This window comes from Onychomys torridus, unplaced genomic scaffold, assembly GCF_903995425.1.
Source record: "Onychomys torridus unplaced genomic scaffold, mOncTor1.1, whole genome shotgun sequence".
In the NCBI taxonomy this organism is placed as follows: domain Eukaryota; kingdom Metazoa; phylum Chordata; class Mammalia; order Rodentia; family Cricetidae; genus Onychomys; species Onychomys torridus.
In genome coordinates, this window is record NW_023413700.1 from 176,772 (window position 1) to 195,921 (window position 19,150).

The 19,150-nt window shown below is 42.1% G+C and overlaps 1 protein-coding gene across 1 annotated transcript; it reads right to left on the minus strand.

Annotated features, from left to right (window-relative positions):
* Window positions 1-7,559: 7,559 nt before the first annotated feature.
* LOC118576428 (actin-like protein 9) lies at window positions 7,560-8,795 on the minus strand. Its single transcript, XM_036176689.1, has one exon. It carries the CDS (start codon window positions 8,793-8,795, stop codon window positions 7,560-7,562), a length of 1,236 nt encoding a protein of 411 aa, XP_036032582.1.
* Between the last annotated feature and the right edge of the window lie 10,355 nt (window positions 8,796-19,150).

Consider the following 19,150-nt stretch of genomic DNA (forward strand, 5'->3'; position numbering starts at 1 on the left):
ACTACAGAGCTATAGTAATAAAAATTGCATGATATTGGCATTAAAAACAGACAGATGTATCAATGGAAACAAATCAAAGACACAGACATAAATCCACACACCTGATCATTGACAAAGAAGCCAAAATTGTGGTAGTGTGGGAACAGACAGCTATAATTGGGGGCATTTGGAGGTCCGTGTGCAACCTAATGCAAGGGAAACTTCCTGGAATCTATGGCGGTGATACTAGTGAGGATTCCTAGAGTCTGAACTGGCCATCTCTTGTTGCTAGGCAAGGCTTCCAGTGGTGAGACTCTTGCATTCTTGACTGAATTGTTGCCTGAGGGGTCCTATAAAGATTTTCTAAACACCTCATGCTGATGCGAGGACAGAAGGCCACTCTGAAAACCGACAGTGGGACCCCATTGCTGAGGACAACATTCACACAGCCCATTAAAAGTAGAGAGGTCGAGCTCTTGCCTGCATGGAGCTTTGGCCCTTCCAGTCTAGTTTCTATGGAGGGGTGAGGTACTCTGCAGGCTACAGAAAGAGAAACCTGGACACCAACCCAGTCACAAAACCCTCACCCTGCAATCTGTCCTGCCCACAAGACGTGCTGGGGCAATGGTGGTCCAGAGCTTGTGAAAGTAACCAACCAATGTCTAGTTTAACTTGAGACCTAGGCCACAATAGGGAGCCATTGTCCCACACTGTCTGGATGGCCAGGCGCTGGAAAGTGGATAGCCCAGAGGAGTAGAACTAAGTAAGACTACAGAAAAAAATAAAAAATGATTCTGAGTGATATTCTGCTATACCCATAAAGCAATGCCTTGTCCAGTCTTCATCATAAAGACTTCCTGTGACAGAGACTCACGGCCAGACATTATATGGAAAGTCTAAGTTGAAGGTTTCAATCAGGTCCCACCCCTTGGAGATCGGGGAACCCCAAGAAAGAGGGGTGTGAAAGACTGCAGGAGTAAGAAGGGATGAAGGACTGCAAGAGAACATGCCACACCAAATCAACTAAGCAGGGCTCACACAGGCTCACAGAGACTGAAATGGAAAGCATGGGACTTGCATGGGTCTCCACTAGGTCCTCTGCATATATTAAGGCTGTGAGTTTGTTGTTTGTGTGAGATTCCTAACAGTGGGAGTGGGTATTTCCCTGACTCCTTTGTCTGCTCTTGGGATTCTTTGTTTTCTATTGGGTTGTCTTATCCAGCCTCAATATGAGAGCTTTTACCTTGTCTAATGTATCTTGTCTTGTTTGGCTCTTGTCTCTTGCAGGCCTGACCTGTTCTGGAGAGGAAACATGGAGTGGGTGGATCTGGGGGAGAGCAAAGGTGAGAGGCAGCTGGAAAGGGTGGGGGGAAAGGAGACTATGGTTGGGATGTATTGTATGAGAGAAGAATCTATTGTGAATAAAAAATTAGTAAATAAAACACACTTTTCAATATCAAATTTTATTTATTTTTCGTCTCAATTCTCCAAAGGACAAAGACTAATATAGTAAATCAGACCAGAAACCAAAATCTTTCCTTTCACTCCTTCATAGACGCATAACTCACAATGGAGATAGACATTGTCTTGGAGGAAAAAGTAGGCATCAGGATTTCAAGGAAATAGAATTAGGAAGTGAGTGCACATTGCTATTCTAGTACAAAAGAAAATAAATATAAAAAAATTAATCCAAAGAGTTAAATAAGGTATTATTCTTATGGAAAGCACAAGACATAAAGAGGAAATTATAATTCTAAAAATGTATACACTGAAGTGAGGTGATAACAATCACATAAACAATTGCTGCTGGATAGATAATAAAGTTACAAATTAATCCCAGCACAGTTATAGTGGGCTACTGCAGTATCCTTCTTTCACCAAGAGAATGGTCATCCAGACCAAAAAAAGAAAAGAAAAGAAAAATCACAGAAACACTGGCATTACAAGACAACATAGACCAAATAAATGAATTAACACATATTTACAAAATATGCATCCCAAAATTAAAGAACACACAACTTTCTTAGAAGCCCATGGGATTTACTTTCAAGTAATCCCCATATTTCTATACACAGCAAGTCTCAGCAAATATAGAAAAATTGAGACAATGTCTTCTATTCTATCTGACCACAGTTGAATGAAGCTAGGCAAAAAAGAAAAGAAGCTACAGAATGTTCATAAAATTTTGGAGACTAAGTACACTTTATTGAATGATGAATTGGCCATTTAAGATATCAATAAGGAAACAAATTCCTAGAACTGAACAAAAATAAGAAGAGAGAATATCAAGTCAGTCCTAAGCAAGACGTTTATAGCTTTAAGGGACTACATTACAAAAATCCAAGAAACCTCAAATAGATCATCTGAAAATGCCCCTTCAGGTCTTGGGAAGCTAAGGGCAATCATCTGAAAGTAGGAGACAGAAAGGAATGAGTAGGATTGGTGCAGGCATCAATTACATAGAAATAAAGAAAACAATGTAAAGAATCAGTATAGCAAAGAGTTGATTCTTTGAAAAGATGAACAAGATCAGCAAGCCCTTAGCCAAACGAACAAGAGGAAAATGAGAGAAGACCTAAATCAATAAGACTAGAGAAGAAAAAGAAGACATTCCAAAAGATAGCAACAAAACTCAGAACATCATGAGGACATACTTTTAAAAACAAAAGACAAAACTGTGTTCCACCGAATCAGAAAACATAAAAGAAAAAGATGAATTTCTAGATGCTGCCTGCAAGATGTAGGACTCTCAGCTATTCTTCCAGCACCTCATCTACCCACATGCTACCATACTCCCCACAATGATGATAATGGGCTGAACCTCTGAAACTGTAAATTACCGTTTGCATTTGTACTGGAAGAATTTACATATGAAAATATTCCTTTGGCCTGGTGTTCCATTCATCCTTAATAAACAGAGGACTGAGTACAACCTGGACATGAAAAATGCAAGAAACTGCAATCATATTCTTTCTGGGTGGAGACAGAGTTTCTTATGTGCAGTCCTGGAGTTAGCAAGATTTTGAGGCTAATTCATGCCCAAGTTGCAAAAAGAGGAAAGAATTGGACACTGCCCAAATTAGCTTCCCACAGACAGAAAAAAAATTCTCCATTCTATGTACGAAGTGACAAGGTCTGGGGGCACAGGAGGGCACTCTGCTTCACGAAGTACAAAGATTTACTCTTTGTATGAATTACAGAGATTCTCCTGGGCTTGTTTTCAAGCAGATCTCATCATTTTTGTTTCTTCCCCTTTGTTTAATTTTAGTACTAATTCAGTTTGGCCATTAGAGGTATCTGCTCACTCTCAATGTTGCCACTGCCCTCTTCCTGATCTCATATCTGATTTCACAGAACAGGCTTAAACACAAACCTGGTTAACTCAGTGCTGCCAGAGCCTCCCAGTTCTTCTGTTTCTTACTCATTTTATATATCTGATGGATCACCCCCAAACCTGCTCCTTGACTGTGAGCTTGTGTGTGCAGAGCTGAACATACTTCATTCTGAGAACAGCCCTGCAGTGGTTTCCATGCCTATACTGAAGCATCTCTTGAATAGTCTTTATCCTGCTCCCACCCCTGCACCCCAGGAAAAAGGTAATTGTAGCTGAGAATTTCCCCATCATCTGCTTGGAGTTTGAGATCAGAAGCTCTGCACAGAGTAGTAACAGCATGCAAATATGTTTACAGAAAGTTCCTGAAAGATGGAAAGACAGGTGGGTGTGCTATAAATGGCAAAGAATGAAAGACTTGAAGATAGCAGAGACACGCATCTTCAGTCAGGTCAAAAGTGACCTAGTTTTCAAACCCTCTATCCCTACTGCGTAGTGTGAGCAGCTACAGCACGCAACACCATCCCCCACTGTGAAATGTTAGCATCTGTGACAGGCAGCACCTGTCTATTTCTGAAAATGTTGGCAGCCCATGCAATTATTATTATTATAACATTATTGTGGTATTATTTTATTATTGTTGCCCACTAAAGGTATCACTTGTCTGCCCCCAGTTCCTTTCTTACCATGTGCCTTTACTGCACTGAAAATATCTGGGACATTCACTCTCTGCTTCAAGGTTCTGCATTTCTGGTAAAAAAACAAAAAACAGGTCTGAGGTCATCTCAGCCTCAGGTGTAATGATGTTATACTCACATCCCCATACATTAAGGCTCCTGGGAGGAATCCATGCTGGACATATTTAGTCCCAGGCCACTATCAACAAGCTACTTGTCTGAACACCATTAAAAGTGTTTTCAGTAGTGTGTCTCAAAAGATCTACAGTTAGATGTGAAGCTAAGGTTCTTGTAGGACCCATGACAGTCAGAATTCATGTATAATCTGGATGTTCCATTCCAAAGTCCAAATCAGGGGAAAGCAACCTCATTTGTAGAGCACCCATCATGCACCGAGAATGCACAGCTGGACCCAGGCTCCACCAGTCATAGATATAGGATACTCAATCAGGACCTATCCCTGCACTGAGCGGAGAACCAATAATCAAGCAAAATCCAGACATTGCCTGACTCATGCTGACTCAGGGTCCATTAATATCCAATTCATCATTTACCATGAGAAACCATTATTTGAGTTATAAAACATGACCTCCTTTCCTGACCCTTATTTCCTACAGATCAATACCCTCCAATGATCCATTCACCTACATCATCGATTTCCTCCTTTGTTTATGCTCATCTTAGGAGCCAATAGTGGCTGGAAAGCAGCCCTCTGTTTAATATTTAGAAAACAGTAGTAGCTGGACATACCACTTGTTTAATGTGTGAACTCTTATATTTCCTGGCAAGATTTTTTTTTGTCTAATTATAGTTAATTTGTAAATCTTGTGCATGCACTCACATCTCCTGTGAGTTCATGTGCATATTTGGCTCAGTTCACAGCTGATACATAATGTTTCTCTGCAGATGCTCATTATCTCTGTAATAGTCTCTCTAAGAAATGGTGTTGGTAAAAGTGACTAGCTGAGTCAGGTGTGGTAGCTTGCACCTTTAATTCCAACATTCAGTAGGCAGATGCAGGTGGATCTCTGTGAATCCAAGACCATCCTCATCTATATAAGCAATGCCAGGCCAACCAGGACAGTGCAGTGAGAAGCTGTCTCAAAGAGGGGGTGAGGAGCTAGAGAAATGTTCAGAGATTAAGAGCACTTGTTATACTTGAAGAAAACCAGAGTTTGATTTCCACCACCCACCTAGTGACTCACACCCATCCATAACTCAAAATCCAGGGGATCTGACTCCCTCTTCTGTCTTCTGTGGACACCAGGCACTGACATGGTGCATATCCATGTATGCAAGCAAAACACTCATACACTTAAAATAAAATAAATGAAACTAAAAATAATGCCAGAAAGCTGTATGTATAAAAATTAAATTAGATGTTTATCAAAGACCTTCACTGAAGAGCTGACAATCTTTTTTTCTCTAGAAGCCAAAACTTTATTATCATTTACTTAATGTAGCTGTCAATAACATTGATTACTGAATCATAACTGATGAATTTGCTTTTTACTATATATATATATATATATATATATATATATATATATATATACATATATATACATATATATATATAATTTTTTTAATCAAATATTTTCTTTCCTTTTACATATCAACCCCTGTTACCCCTCCCTCCTCTTCTCCCGCTCCCCCAACCTACCTCCCATCCCACTCACATCCCCTCCTCATAGAGAGTAAGACTGTTATACCATGTTGGGGCTAGACCCAGCCCCTCCCTTCTGCATCAAGGCTGAGTAAGGCATTGCACCATAGGGAATGAGATCTAAAAGGCCAGTTTGTGTACTCAGGTTAAGTCCTGGTCCCATTGCCAGGGGACCCACAAACACATCAAGCCACACAACTTTCACCCACATTCAGAGGACCTAGTTCAGTCCCATAGAGGCTCCCCAGCTGTCAATCTAGAGTCCATGAGCTTCCAATAGCTTGGGTCAGCTATTTCTGTGGTTTTTCCCATCATGATTCTGACACACACACCCTTGCTCTTATAATCCTTCCTGCCTCTCTTCAACTGAACTCCAGAATCTTAGCCCAGTCCTTGGCTGTGGGTCTCTGCATCTGCTTCCATCAGTAACGAGATGTAGGTTCTATAATGACAATTAGGGTAGACACCAATCTTAGTGCAGGGTAAAGGTAGTTCAAGCACCCTATCCACCACTGCTGAATCTCAGCTGGGGACAATCTTGTGAGTTCCTGGAGTTTTCCCTAGCTGCAGATTTCTCCCCATCCCCTTAATAGTACACTCTGTCAAGATATCTCTTGATAAACATGATATGTACTCACTCATAAGTGAATTTTAGAAGCAAAATAAAAGATAACCGGGCTTCAATCCACAACCCTAAAGAAGCTAGGTAAAGAGGAAGACTCTAAGTGGGACACACATGGATCACCCCAGGAAAGGGAAAGAGTTAAGATCTCCTGGGAAAACTGAGATAGGGGAATAGAGGGGAGGGGATGAGAGGGACAGGGACATGGGGTAGAGACAGGAGGGAGAGCAATGAAAGAGCTGACAGTCTTAACCTACTAAAGGAAAACACAGGTGCCTAGAGAGAAGGCTCAGGAGTTGAGAGCACTCTCACTAAAGAACTGGATTCACTTCCCAGCACCCACATGGTGGCTTATAACCATCTAGAAATTCAATCCCAGGAGAATTTATGCTCATTTCTGAGTTTCATGGGCTTCAGGTATGCATGTAATTCACATAAAATATGCAGGCAACACAGTCATAAAGAATAAACAAGAAAAATATTATTTAATATAGGCATAGGGGAAGACTTTCTCAGCAGGTCTCCAGTTGTTCCAGGAACAAGGCCACAACTGCCAATTAAGACTTCATGAACTTAAAAGGCTCCTGAACAGCAAATAAATGAACAAAAATAAAAAACCAATTGAGTCTATAAGGACCCCACAGAATAGAAGGAAATCTTTGCATACTACACATCTGACAGAGGGCTAATGTCTAGAATACATAAAGAACTCAGAAAACTAAACGAACAAACATACAAAAAAATCAAACAATCCAGTTACTAAGTGGGCTAACAAACTAACAGTTCTCAAAATGAAATGCAAATGGTCAATATACATGGAAAATACATTCCAGTTCACTAGCCTTTGGAAAACTGCCAACTATTTAGTTTCCATCCTATCCCAGTCAGAATGACAATTAAGAAAACTAGTAACAAGTGCTGGAATCTGTGAGTGTGTATATCACCATACCTGAGGATGCCTTGGGTGGACAGATGAGGTAATGATCTCTGGATGGTGGGTTGATGAGATTCATTGAGAAAGGAACTGTGTTAAGGATTGTTATAGAGGAAGAGGTGAGAACTAGGATGTCTCAAGGGTGTGGATTAGGGGAGGTGCTTTAGGTCAGATTTCACCCAGGAATGTGTGAGGATGAAGTTTCAGTGGCCTTGTTCTGTAAGTGTGTTCATATCTGAGGCTCCTGGATGGGTTTCAGTGAGTGAGATGGGGGAGAATGGAACAGGACAGGACAGAGCTGGCTCTTTAAGGGAGCTTTATTCCCACACCCCTCCCCACCCTGTGTTGAATCAAGAGCACCTGCGGTGCACTATATGGGGACCTTGTTCCTCATACTGCTCACGCTGGATCCAGCGGGATTGGAAGGCACGCAGGGAGGCCAGAATGGACCCCCCAATCCACACCGAGAGGTTCCTGTTGGGCTGGGCCGCCACATCCACGTGGGCATCCGGACTAAGACATTGCAGCAGATCAGCCTTGAAGCGGCCTTCGAAGCCGGTGAAGAGAGAGGAGCCTCCGCACAGAAGCACATTTTGTTCCATGTCGGTCCTCACTTCCTGGGGCACCATGCAGAGGCTCTGTTCCACCATACCAGGGAGGCCCAAAGACGAAGGTCCCGAGGTCTCTGGGGGATGGAATAGTAGTTCAGGACACTGGAAGAGCTCCTTCCCCACTGTGATAGTCTGTCCATCTGGCAGCTTCAGGCACCGCCGGAATTTATCATCAGGGCGCCCTTCCTCTTTCTGGAAATCTGAGGCCACATAGCAGTAATGGTGCTTGATGCTCTCCATGGTGTCCGCGTCTTCCTTCTTCAGCGGCAAGCTAGATCTCAAGATTTTCTCTGCCAAGAAGTTAGTCAGGTAGTGACCAGCCAGGTCTAGGCGCTGTATACCATTGGGCAGGTTGTAGCCTTGGAAGACTGGCACTGTGTAGCTGACCCCATGGCCAGTGTCTACCACAAGCCCATTAACTCGTCCATTGGCATAGACTGACAGCACGGATTGGGATGCCACATACACGGCAGGCGAGTGCAGAGACTCGAAGGCTACTTCCACTAGCTTCTCACGGTTGCTGGCAGGGCTGAAGGGCGGATCTGTGAACATCAGAGGATGGTCCTGGGTGACCACGCGGAGGTCATTCTCAAGGATGTGGCGCCAGATGAGCTCAGCTGCTTCCCAGTCCACCACAATACCATTACGAACTGGTTGCATGAGGTTTAACTCTGGGCAAGCGTGGGCTGCCTCACCAATAAACGTCTCCACCTTTGGCTGCCCTATGGTAGTTGGTTTCTTGGGCTGGCAGCCCACAATGTTGGCCACAACATAAGTGGGCCGAGTCTGTCCCGCGAAGCCCATCTTGCACATGCCAGTACCCATGTCGATGACCACAGCACACATCTTTGTTGGCAGCTTATTACGAACCACCCCACACGGTTCTTGTAGCAGATTCTTGTTTGCCAGGGTTGAGCGAGGATTCAGATCAAGTGACTTGTGGAGCTCCCAGTACTTGGGACCATTTACATCCATCGTTACAAGTGAATTTGGTGAGGCCGATTGACAAAGTTGGTAATTTTACTCAGGGGTGCAGGAAGAAGAGGTTCAGTCAGGACCAGGATGAGCAGAATGGGAAAGAGCTGCATCATGATATCTATGAGATCACTCTGCCTGCCTTGGCTTCACAATGCAAGAACAGGGTGCGGTCAGAAGAGGTGCACACTGCCCTCAGGGTTCACAGAAGATTAAGACCACAGAGCCAAATACAGAGAGGTAGGTCTGGCCTCTGCCCAACTCTTTGATTCCACATTCTCTCCCCCACAGTATCACTATACATCATAGACAGCCATGTACCTGCTGACAATAAGAATCAGAAGGCAACAAGCCAACTTCAGTTTCTGATTTGTTCCTTTTCATATGTATGTGTGGACATAGTATACATTCATGTGTGTATATAGGTTCATCTGTGTACGGATGTGTTTTTTTGGAGGGTGGTCCATGTGTACATATCTCCCTGTGTGGGTGGAAGCCCAGTGTTGGTATTCTCATTGTTCATTCTTTGACACAGGCTCTGTCTTAGTTACTTTTTATTGCCATGACAATGTACCCTGACCAAGACATCTATAAGAAAAAGCATTTAATTTGGGGTCTTGAGGTTCCACGGGGCTGAAGTCCATGACCATCATGTTAGGGACCATGGTACTATAGCGGAGACCTTAGCTCTGGTCCACAGGCACAAGGCAGAGAGAACTAACTGGGAAGGGTGTGAGCTTTTGAAACCTCAAATCCCACCCTCACTGACATACCTCCAACAGGGCCACATCTCTTAATCCTTCCAAGACAGTTCCCCCTGCTGGGAACCAAACATTCAATTATATGTGTAAGTACTACAGCCGGTGATGGAGAGGTATCCTGGCAGTCAGGAGCCAAGGAACACCATAAAGTTGCAGTAAATGTAGCAGCTTACAGCTCTGTTCCAGGAAAAGGTTTTCCCAATGCAAGTGTAGCAACTCTGCTCCAGCAGGGGAGGGTTTCCAGAGCAAAGTTTTACTCTGGTCAGGTGAATTATTACAGCTCTGCCCTACTCCAGAGAGAATGTCACACCACACAACAAACCTCACTCAAGAGATTTATTGGGGAAAAAGAATCCAGAAGGGTGGCTGCCTCTAGGGTGAGAAGCAGCAGCAAAGTGAACAGAGCACAGAGCTTATAGAGGGTTTCTTGGGAGAACGGATCTTTCTAGGGCAGCTTGAGATTGGTGGATTTTTGTGGCATGATTCTGGAACAAGCTCATGGATGGTGGGATTTGAAGTCTTGGTCCTGGTCAAGTCAGGGTCAGGATGTTTTTCCTTGGCCCAGGTCTCCGTCTAGCCGGGTTCAGGGTGTTTTTCCCCCCTTGACCCTTTTCACCCTACAGTAGGAGCCAAGGGGAGGCAGCAAATCATCACAGGGTCTCTACATCAAACCAGAGCTTGCTGAAGCAGGTAGTCTTGCAATTCAGTTTGTTCTGGGATCCTCTATTTCTGAATTCCAAGGCTGAATTACAGGCAGACTGCTGTGCCTACATGGACTGTTGGATCCTTATTCCAGATCTCTTCAACCATGGAGCCATCTCTTCTGCCCTGGCTTTCTGATTTTTAAAAGGAATGAGAAGCCAGCATGGAAGGAAAGGAGAGGGAGATGGGAATGAGTACATTAGCTGTCTTGAATTCCTTGTCCTTCTATTACTACACTTGGCTCAATCATTCCCATGACTTCCCTCTTTAAAAAAAAAAATATGTCTATGAGTGTTTTGTCTGTATGTGTATTTATGCAACACATGAATGCCTGGTGCACCTAGAGGCCAGAAGAGGGCACTGGACCCATGGAACTGGAGTTAGAGGATGCTATGAGCCACTGTATGGGTGTTTGGAATTGAACCCAAGTCCTTTAGAAGAACAATAAGTGGTCATAAGCACCAAGATATCTCTCCCAACCCCCAAACTCCACCCCATTCCCTTCTGGCAGAACAGGAATTTGCCTCTTCAAATTTCAGCTCAATGTCTACTTCCTGGAAGCTTTCCCCCATTTCCACTCTGTACTCTCATAATATGGGGTTTATAAAGGGGAGGGTTGTCTGCTTTCTCTTTGTGTACCCTGCTTTCTCCTGATTACAGTGAGCCTCTTGGAATACATAGGCTGCTCCTTCCATTGTAAATACTAGTGGCAGGCAGAGCGGATTTGGAACAAAGAGTTCAATAATTGTTAGCAGAACTAGTGAGATAGCTGGGTCATAAAGGACTTGTCTAGTATGTATGGGGCTCTGGGTTTGACCACCAGCACTTCTGAACAAGCCATTAGTAACATCAAAAATCCATGTAGCAGACAGCAGCTATGTTAGGCTAGTCACTCCTAGGCTTCATAGAGCTGATCTCTGCTGTCATCTGTTAAAGTTAGGTAAATAAAAATAAAATAAAATAAAAATTCATGAGTCGGAATAAAATCATTACTGTTGCAGGAACATGGGCTGAACAGGAAATCACAGTGTCAAGTGAAACAAACCCAGTTCAAAGAGAATATTGTCTGCTTTTTCTTTTCTTTTCTTTTTTTTTTGTTGTTGTATTTTTTTTTTTTTTTTTTTTTTTTTTGGTCAGAGGATTAAATAAGAAAGAATTCTATTTCAAAAAAAAAAAAAAAAAATAAAATAAAGAAGCCCCTTGGTATAAATTGAAGTTTCTCCAAGGTCAATTATTCTTGAGGTCAACTATTAAAAAAAAAAAAAAAAAGGTCTCATTTGGTGCTCAAAACTTTATTCTCCTTGTAATTGCATTGTTTTAACCCAGCCATTATCATAAGTATGTGAGGTGAGCTTTGCCCATTCAAACACTAGCCTCTGCCTTATGGAAAAAGTCTGGTGGGGCCCCTGCTGGGTCTGTTTGCATGCTGAGCTTGGCACAGCTATGCTCACTTACACAGAAGTAAAATTTTTCCCTTGTCATTTCCTTGAGATGTTCAGACCCATTTCTTTCCTTTTTTCTAAAAATATTTTTTATTTTAAAAAAATATATATTATTTTACATACCAGCATCAGATCCCTGCCCCCATCCCTCCTCCAGCTTCCCACTCCATTCTTCCCCACCTCTCCATCTCCTCCTTCTAAAGGGTAAGGCCTCCTATGGGGAGTGAGCAAAACCTGGTATATTCAGTTGAGGCAGGATCAAATCAAGCCACTCCCCACTGCATCAAGGGTGAGCAAGATGTCCAACCATAGTAATGGGCTCCAGAAAGTTAGCTCATGCACCCGTTATAGATCCTGTCAGGGGCCCCTCAAACAAAACAAGCTGCACAACTGTCTCCTGTGTGTATGCAGAGGGCCTAGTCTGGTCCCGTGCAGGTTCCACGGGTGTCCATCTAAACTTCCTATGAGCTTGGTTTGGTTGTCTCTGTAGATTTCTCCATCATGATCTTGACTCCCCTTACTTGTATAATCCCTCTTACCTCTCTACGACTGGACTCCTAGAGCTCAGCCTGGTGCTTGGTTCTGGTTGTGTGAAGGTCTAGACTTGACTTTACAGGTTCCATCTTAGGGAAAAGGCCACTATCTCAGACCACCTGCTGTACTCAGCTCCAGAAAGAATCTCAGGAATATGCCATGGCAACTTGAACAGATACAGGGAAGTCAAGTTTAACAAGATCCAGATACTCCTGCAGACATTCTGTCTGTCATTTGTGGCCCTTGGAGATAACTAGACATCCTGCTGAGCAATCCACATAATCCTCTTCAGTGGGTTTTGGTTCCCTGCCAAAAGTCTAAGCCAGTGGTTTCAAATGTGGTTTTGTGCCAAAAGTCTACTGATAGGAAATCACAACATGTCCATATGGTTGGGCTTTCCCAGCAGACCGCCTAGTTGTTTCCGGTTCAAAATAGCCATTTCCGGGTCAAACATCTCTCGTGGCTAGGACTCCATGGCTTTACATGGTTGCAGTGGCCATGCAATCTACTCACATGCATGGAATAGCCACATGAGTTCCTGTACGCATGCACGGCCCAACCTTTATAAAGCCGGTGCCATCTTGCATGACCCTCTTCTTATCCCCTTAACCACATGTGTGTTTCACACAGGCCTGTCATGTTTCCCTCTATCCTCTCTCAATAAAAACTCTTCTGTGGTCTTGTGTTCAGGACCTGTTCTCGCAGGGTAAGAGTGCCAAAATAATTAACATCTACACCAATAGTTTCAGAAAATCCCCTTGCCCCATATCCCTTCTACCCAATCCCAAATTGCCAATTCCTGGCTTGTGGTTTTTCCCTATAAAAACTCTCTGCACCTGGGTTCATGACCACTGCCACATTTCCTTCCATCTGCTGTGTGGTGGCCCAGGTTGAACCTGAATAAAAGGATCCTTATGTGCTTGTATCGGAAACCAGCTCCTTGGTGGTCTCTGGGGGATTGGCGAAATGGGTACAAAAGTAGTGGATCTCTACATCTGCTTCCTTCAGTTATTGGATGAAGGATCTATGATGACAGTTAGGGTACTCACCAATCTGATTACTGGAATAGACCAGCTCAGGCACCCTCTCCACTATTGTTAGTAGTCTAAGCTGGGGTTGTCCTTGCGGATTCCTAGGAAATTCCCTAGCACCAGGTTTCTCCCTTATCTCATAATGTCGCCCTCTATCAAGGTATCTTTTTCATTTCTCTTCCACTTGGTCCCTCCCCCAGCTCAACCATCCTGTTCCCTCATGTTCTCATCCTCCATTGTTTTCCAGCTTCTCTGGAGCTGTGGGTTGTAGTACTCAGACCCATTTCTAACATTAAGATTGATTAATTTCTTTAGTTATGTTTTAATATTTTCCTTTTCCTGAGTGTAGTGTTTTTGGGGCATGTGTATTGATTGATTCATTAACTTTGGCTATATGTTGGTTAATTCATACTTTGGTAATGTTCATACACTATATGTTTTGTTGGTTCACATTCACAATAATCAGGGATGTAATGCATAAGGGCATTCTACATTGTTTCAAACATGATTTTCTGTTGCATTTTGTAAGTTCTATAAAAAAAAGACATAACATGAGAAGGTGAAGCCATTCATATCACCATTTAAAATTTTACCAGTCAGCCTTGGTTGTGCATACCTGCGATCCTAGCACTAAAGCACCACTGAGACCCTTTATCAAAGCTGAGAGCGCTTACATTGCTGATCACTCCTAGAACACATGTAAGTCCCTGGGTTCAAGCCCTAGCACCTCAAAACAAAAATGTATTTAAAGAAACAAGGGTGAGTTTTGTCTCTCCATTTGTTGTGAAGTCCCTACAGGCAGGTATACACTTACCTACTCTTTTTTGACAAATATATTTTTTTCTGAAGTTAAGAGTGCAATGTTGCCTGGAGAGCTGGAGAGATAGCTCAGTGGTTAAGAGCACTGGTTGTTCTTGCAGAGAACCTGCATTTGATCCCCAGTGCCAATATAATAGCTCATAATCATCTATAACTCCAGTTCCACGGGACCCAAACCCTTCTCTGGCCTCTGGAGGGACTGCACTTACATGATGCATAAACATACATGCAGGCAATGTCCTTTTTTTCTCCCATGATGTGTGAAAAACAATAGCTAAACCTAAATCTAAACTGCTGTTACTTTTTTCCTTCTCTGACCATGTCCTGTTTCTGCAAGTCGAAGGCATGTTTCAAAAGATGAGGTAAAGGGTTTCATTAAGATGTTTCATGCATGTCAAACTTGGTTCTTACTCATCTGGCTATGACAATGAACTCCCCGTTCCCAAGGCAACAGCTGGTTTCATCCCTGGTCCTCTCCTCTTTCTCCTTTCCATTTTCATGTCTCATGAGTTCTATTACGCACTCTCTTCTCTTCCTAGGCCTCCTTCTTACTTTTATATCTCTCCTCTCTCTCTCTCTCTCTCTCTCTCTCTCTCTCTCTCTCTCTCTCTCTCTCTCACACACACACACACACACACACACACACACACACACACACACACACACACACACACACACACACACACACACACACCAGTTCTACATATGTGCAAAAAGCAGACAATATTCTCTTTGAACTGGGTTTATTTCACTTCACACTGTGATTTCCAGTTCAGCCTATGTTCCTGCAACAGTAATGATTTTATTCTGACTCATGAATTCATAAAATTCATTACATATTTGTATTAATTCTTTTGTTTCTTTTTTTTTCAAAATTTTATTGTTCCACAGCTGCTCACCTGACAGGATTGTTTTCTAGAATGTGTGAGAAACTTAAAAGCAAACAAACAAAACCAATACATGAAGAAAATAAGCAGCCCCATGAAAAGTGGGCCATGGAACTAAACAGAAAAATTTCAGAAGAAGAAACACTTGTGATCACCGTTATTAAGTATCATTTTATCCATTGTATAATGTTGATTTTCACACAGATATGTTGTTTCAACTATCATATGTACTTTGACTACATCCCCCATGCCCAATAAATGGCTTTACATATCAATGGAAAATCCTATGACATATAAATGAAAGAAACTCTGTAATATTTGTCTATCTGCATATGATCTATTTTGCTCAACATAATGATAATGCTCCTCAATTAATTTCCTTAGGTGTTCTCTTCTGAGTCATTTCGGGACTGGTCTGTTTGGGGGGGAATCATTGTTATACTGTTTGTAGTATGATGCATATAGAGCATACTGTGACAATGTGAAAGCTGTTTCATTTGGGACATTTGCTGTGTGCCAGACAGTGGGGCCTCTTTTGAGAACTCTTAGGTACTATGGAACCATTGGTGGTGTAGGAGATCTCTCCTCTCATTTATATCACCCTGCATATATTAATTCAGTCCTAGCCAGGGAGAGATTTAGCTAGGTAGTCTCTAACAAGCTAAATGCTGTTTTGTAGTGGATAGCCATCCCAGCATTGGCCTGGAAGTTCCAACCCCCATTGAGGCTCAGGTGATGGTCACGCCCACAAGGCAGGGCAGAGAAGGAAATGGAAGACTAGGATCGAGAGGAGATCGCGCCCTCCAGGGCCGGGGTGCTGGAGGTAGACTGAGCAGAGTACTCCAGAGAACACTGCCGGACTGCACTATACCTTTCCCAGACCCTGCAACCTACCCCTTCATTGTAAGTTACCCCACAAAATAAACCTCCCTTTTAACTACGTGGAGTGGCCTAATAATTTCACCATTATCTTTTTTAGAAAGAATTGGAGCAAAACCAACCTATGCCTTTGAAGCTTCTAAAAAGAAATCTGAGGCCAGGGCTGGCAAGATGGCTCAGTGTGTAAAGGCAGCTGCTACTAAGCCTGACAACTTGAGTTCAATCTCCAAAATCCACATGATGGAAGGAGAGAACAGATTCCCACATTTGTTCTGTGATCTCCACTCATGTGCCATGTGCCTACAAATATACATAAACATACACCAATAAAGTAAATCTAAATTGTAATATATATATTCTATGAGTTCAAGGCCAGCCTAGTCTACAGAGCGAGTTGCAGAACAGCCAGGGATGCACAAAGAAACCCTGTCTCAAAAAAAAAAAAAAAAAAAGAAAATATGTGTGTGTACAGTATATACACACACACATATGTATATATATGTATGTATATACTATATATATAGGACATATATACTTTGTATATTATATATAAATGTAAACTTTATAAATATTATATTTATATAGAGAGAACCACTCATTCTTATTTAAAAATATAACAAATCTCTGGCCAATTATTTTTACATTTGTTTTACAAATTCATTATATACTGAAGATTATGACTATCATGCCTCTAAAAGAGGCATGTGTGAGTGTATGTGAGGATGAACTTTGAGTGCTTCAGTGTGATTTGGAATGTATAAGAAAGAGCCACTGCTTTTGCATCTTGCTGGTTTTTTCCTTGTAGCCAGAGTTAACTAATAGAAATGTTAATTCTTAACTCCATGCCTGTGGAATGCTTGCACTTGCTGCTTTCAAATGTTAATTCCTGAAACTGAGGCAGAGCAAGAAAAATCACTGCCAAAATTTACAAAACTAAAATTTTAAGATTTTTAACTTCCAAAATGGCTTATGTTACTAAAATATGCCTCTTAAAAACATACATTAATTTTTGTCATATTATTGTGATGGTTTCATATATATATATATATTTGGTTTTTCAAGAAAGAGTTTCTCTGTGTAGCTTTGCACCTTTCCTGGAACTCACTTGGTAGCCGCCACCGCCACTGCTGCCGCCGCCGCCGCCGCCACCACCACCTGCCAAAATATAATTCTTATGAAGGATGTGGTATACTTTATGTTAAAATCAATTTTGAAGTGAACATTACAGGGGATATTGTCCCTGCCAGTAGTAACTTTGCTAGTTTACTCTGTATGTGATAAGGAGGCCGGTATCAGGAATGGAGAGATGGCTCAGCCATCTCACTGCTCTTCCAGGGGAAACAGATTGTTGATAGCTGAGTCACACGGAATGAACAAAGAAAGAAGGTCACTCCAGGATGACATAAGTCCTTTTAGGCAGCAGGGAGGAACAGCCATGCAGAAGCACTATTTCATACTGTCATACAAAATTTATTTTTAGAATGAAACCAATTCCCCACACCAAACGCAGCTCTAGTTTACATGTTTCTTGAAGGAGCACCTCACCCTTGCAGTTCCGGTTCTTGTTGTGCATTGTTTGTAGTACTCAATAATATAAGACATTCGGTTTGCCAGGACTGTCTTGTAGCTAAAGTCACGCAAGAGGTGTAAAGCTCCTTCAGAAAAACAACTCTATAAATCACAGAAAACAATCACTCTCTTCTACCACGATTTCTTCAAGATCTAAATGATAGACAATTACACGGTTGGGCTTGCCCGGCGGACCGCCTAACTATTTCCGGTGTAGAATAGCCATCTCCGGGTCAGACATCTCGCAGGACCAGGACTCTGTGGCCTTACGTGGTTGCGTAAAGCGCGCGCGCAGCCATGTAATCTACACGCATGCGTGGAGTACCCACAGGAGTCCCTGTACGCATGTGCGGCCCAACCTTTAAAAAGCCGGCGCCATCTTGCGTGAGGCTCTCAGTCTCTCTCTCCTCCTCCTCCTCCTCCTCCTCCTCCTCCCTTCCTCTCTCCCCTTCTTCTCTCTTTACCCACGTGTGTGTTTCACCCAGGCCTGTCACCTCTATCCACTTTAATAAAACTCTTCCGTGGTCTTGTCGTGTTCAGGACGTGTTCCTAGCGCTGCATAAATACTAACACTAAGTACTTCCAAAAAACAACTACTTCATTCTGCTGTTTACCCTAGATAGTTACTCTACTAGATGTCCCACTACATAGGTTTGGTCTCAGCACCCACATGGTGGCTCACAACTCTCCGTAACTCCAGTTACAGGGGATTCAATGCTCTGCTCTCTGAGGCACTGTGAGCATGTGGTGCATTCACATATATGCAGCCCAAAAACTCATACACATAAAATAAAAATACATTGAAACCTCTTTACTGCCTTATGAAAAAGAGATAACCTGGTATTTTACATTTAAAAGATGAGTCAATTATTAAGACATACTTTTATTAAATGATTTTAAAAATCTCTAAACTGCTTTCTGCTGGGTAAACTTCACATTTTATGACAAGCCTTTTTGCAGAGACCCTTTTTCATAATTACTAGGCCTTGATCTAATTAAAATACACATAGCCTGTATATGAAACAATGGACTAATTTTGTTAATTGTGATTTACACTATTCTTAGAAATTCTATTTCTGGCAGTAATATCTTCTCCATTTCTTTTTAAAGAATTATTTCTTTTACTTTTTGAGATTTTACCATAACTAAATCATTTGTCCCTTTCCCTTCCTCCCATCTTCTTGCATACTTTAAAATTCATGGCCTCTGGGGTTGGGGATTTAGCTCAGTGGTAGAGTGCTTGCCTAGCAAGCACAAGGCCTGGTGGTTGATCCTCAGCTTAAATAAATAAATAAATAAATAAATAAATAACATAAAATAAAAGAATTCATGGCCTCTCTTTTCATTAAATGTTGTTACATAAGTATATGCATGCAAATTAAATGCATTAGTCATTAACTCCAAGTCAGCAATAATGCATCCTTGTAAAGGAAAGAAATAAAAGCATTTCCTCTTGGAGTCATTTAACCCAGGACTCCAGATTTTACTCTCTACTTCACACTTGCTTTGTCTTCTGAACTCTGTCTGCTGCATGAGTCTCAATCTGTGCCTGCCTGAAGGCTGTCATATGAATGTGTGTGTGTGTATGTGTGTGTGTGTGTGTGTGTTCTCTGTTTGTGTCTGTCTGTCTCTAAAAGGACACTAGGAGCACGAAGAAGAGATTCACTCTTTTTTAAAAAATATATATATTTATTTATTAAAATTATTTTCATTTTACATACCAATCCCAGT

Coding starts and splice junctions, on each gene's coding strand:
- LOC118576428 (XM_036176689.1), bottom strand. CDS start 8,795: ATGGATGTAAATGGTCCCAAGTACTGGGAGCTCCACAAGTCACTTGAT.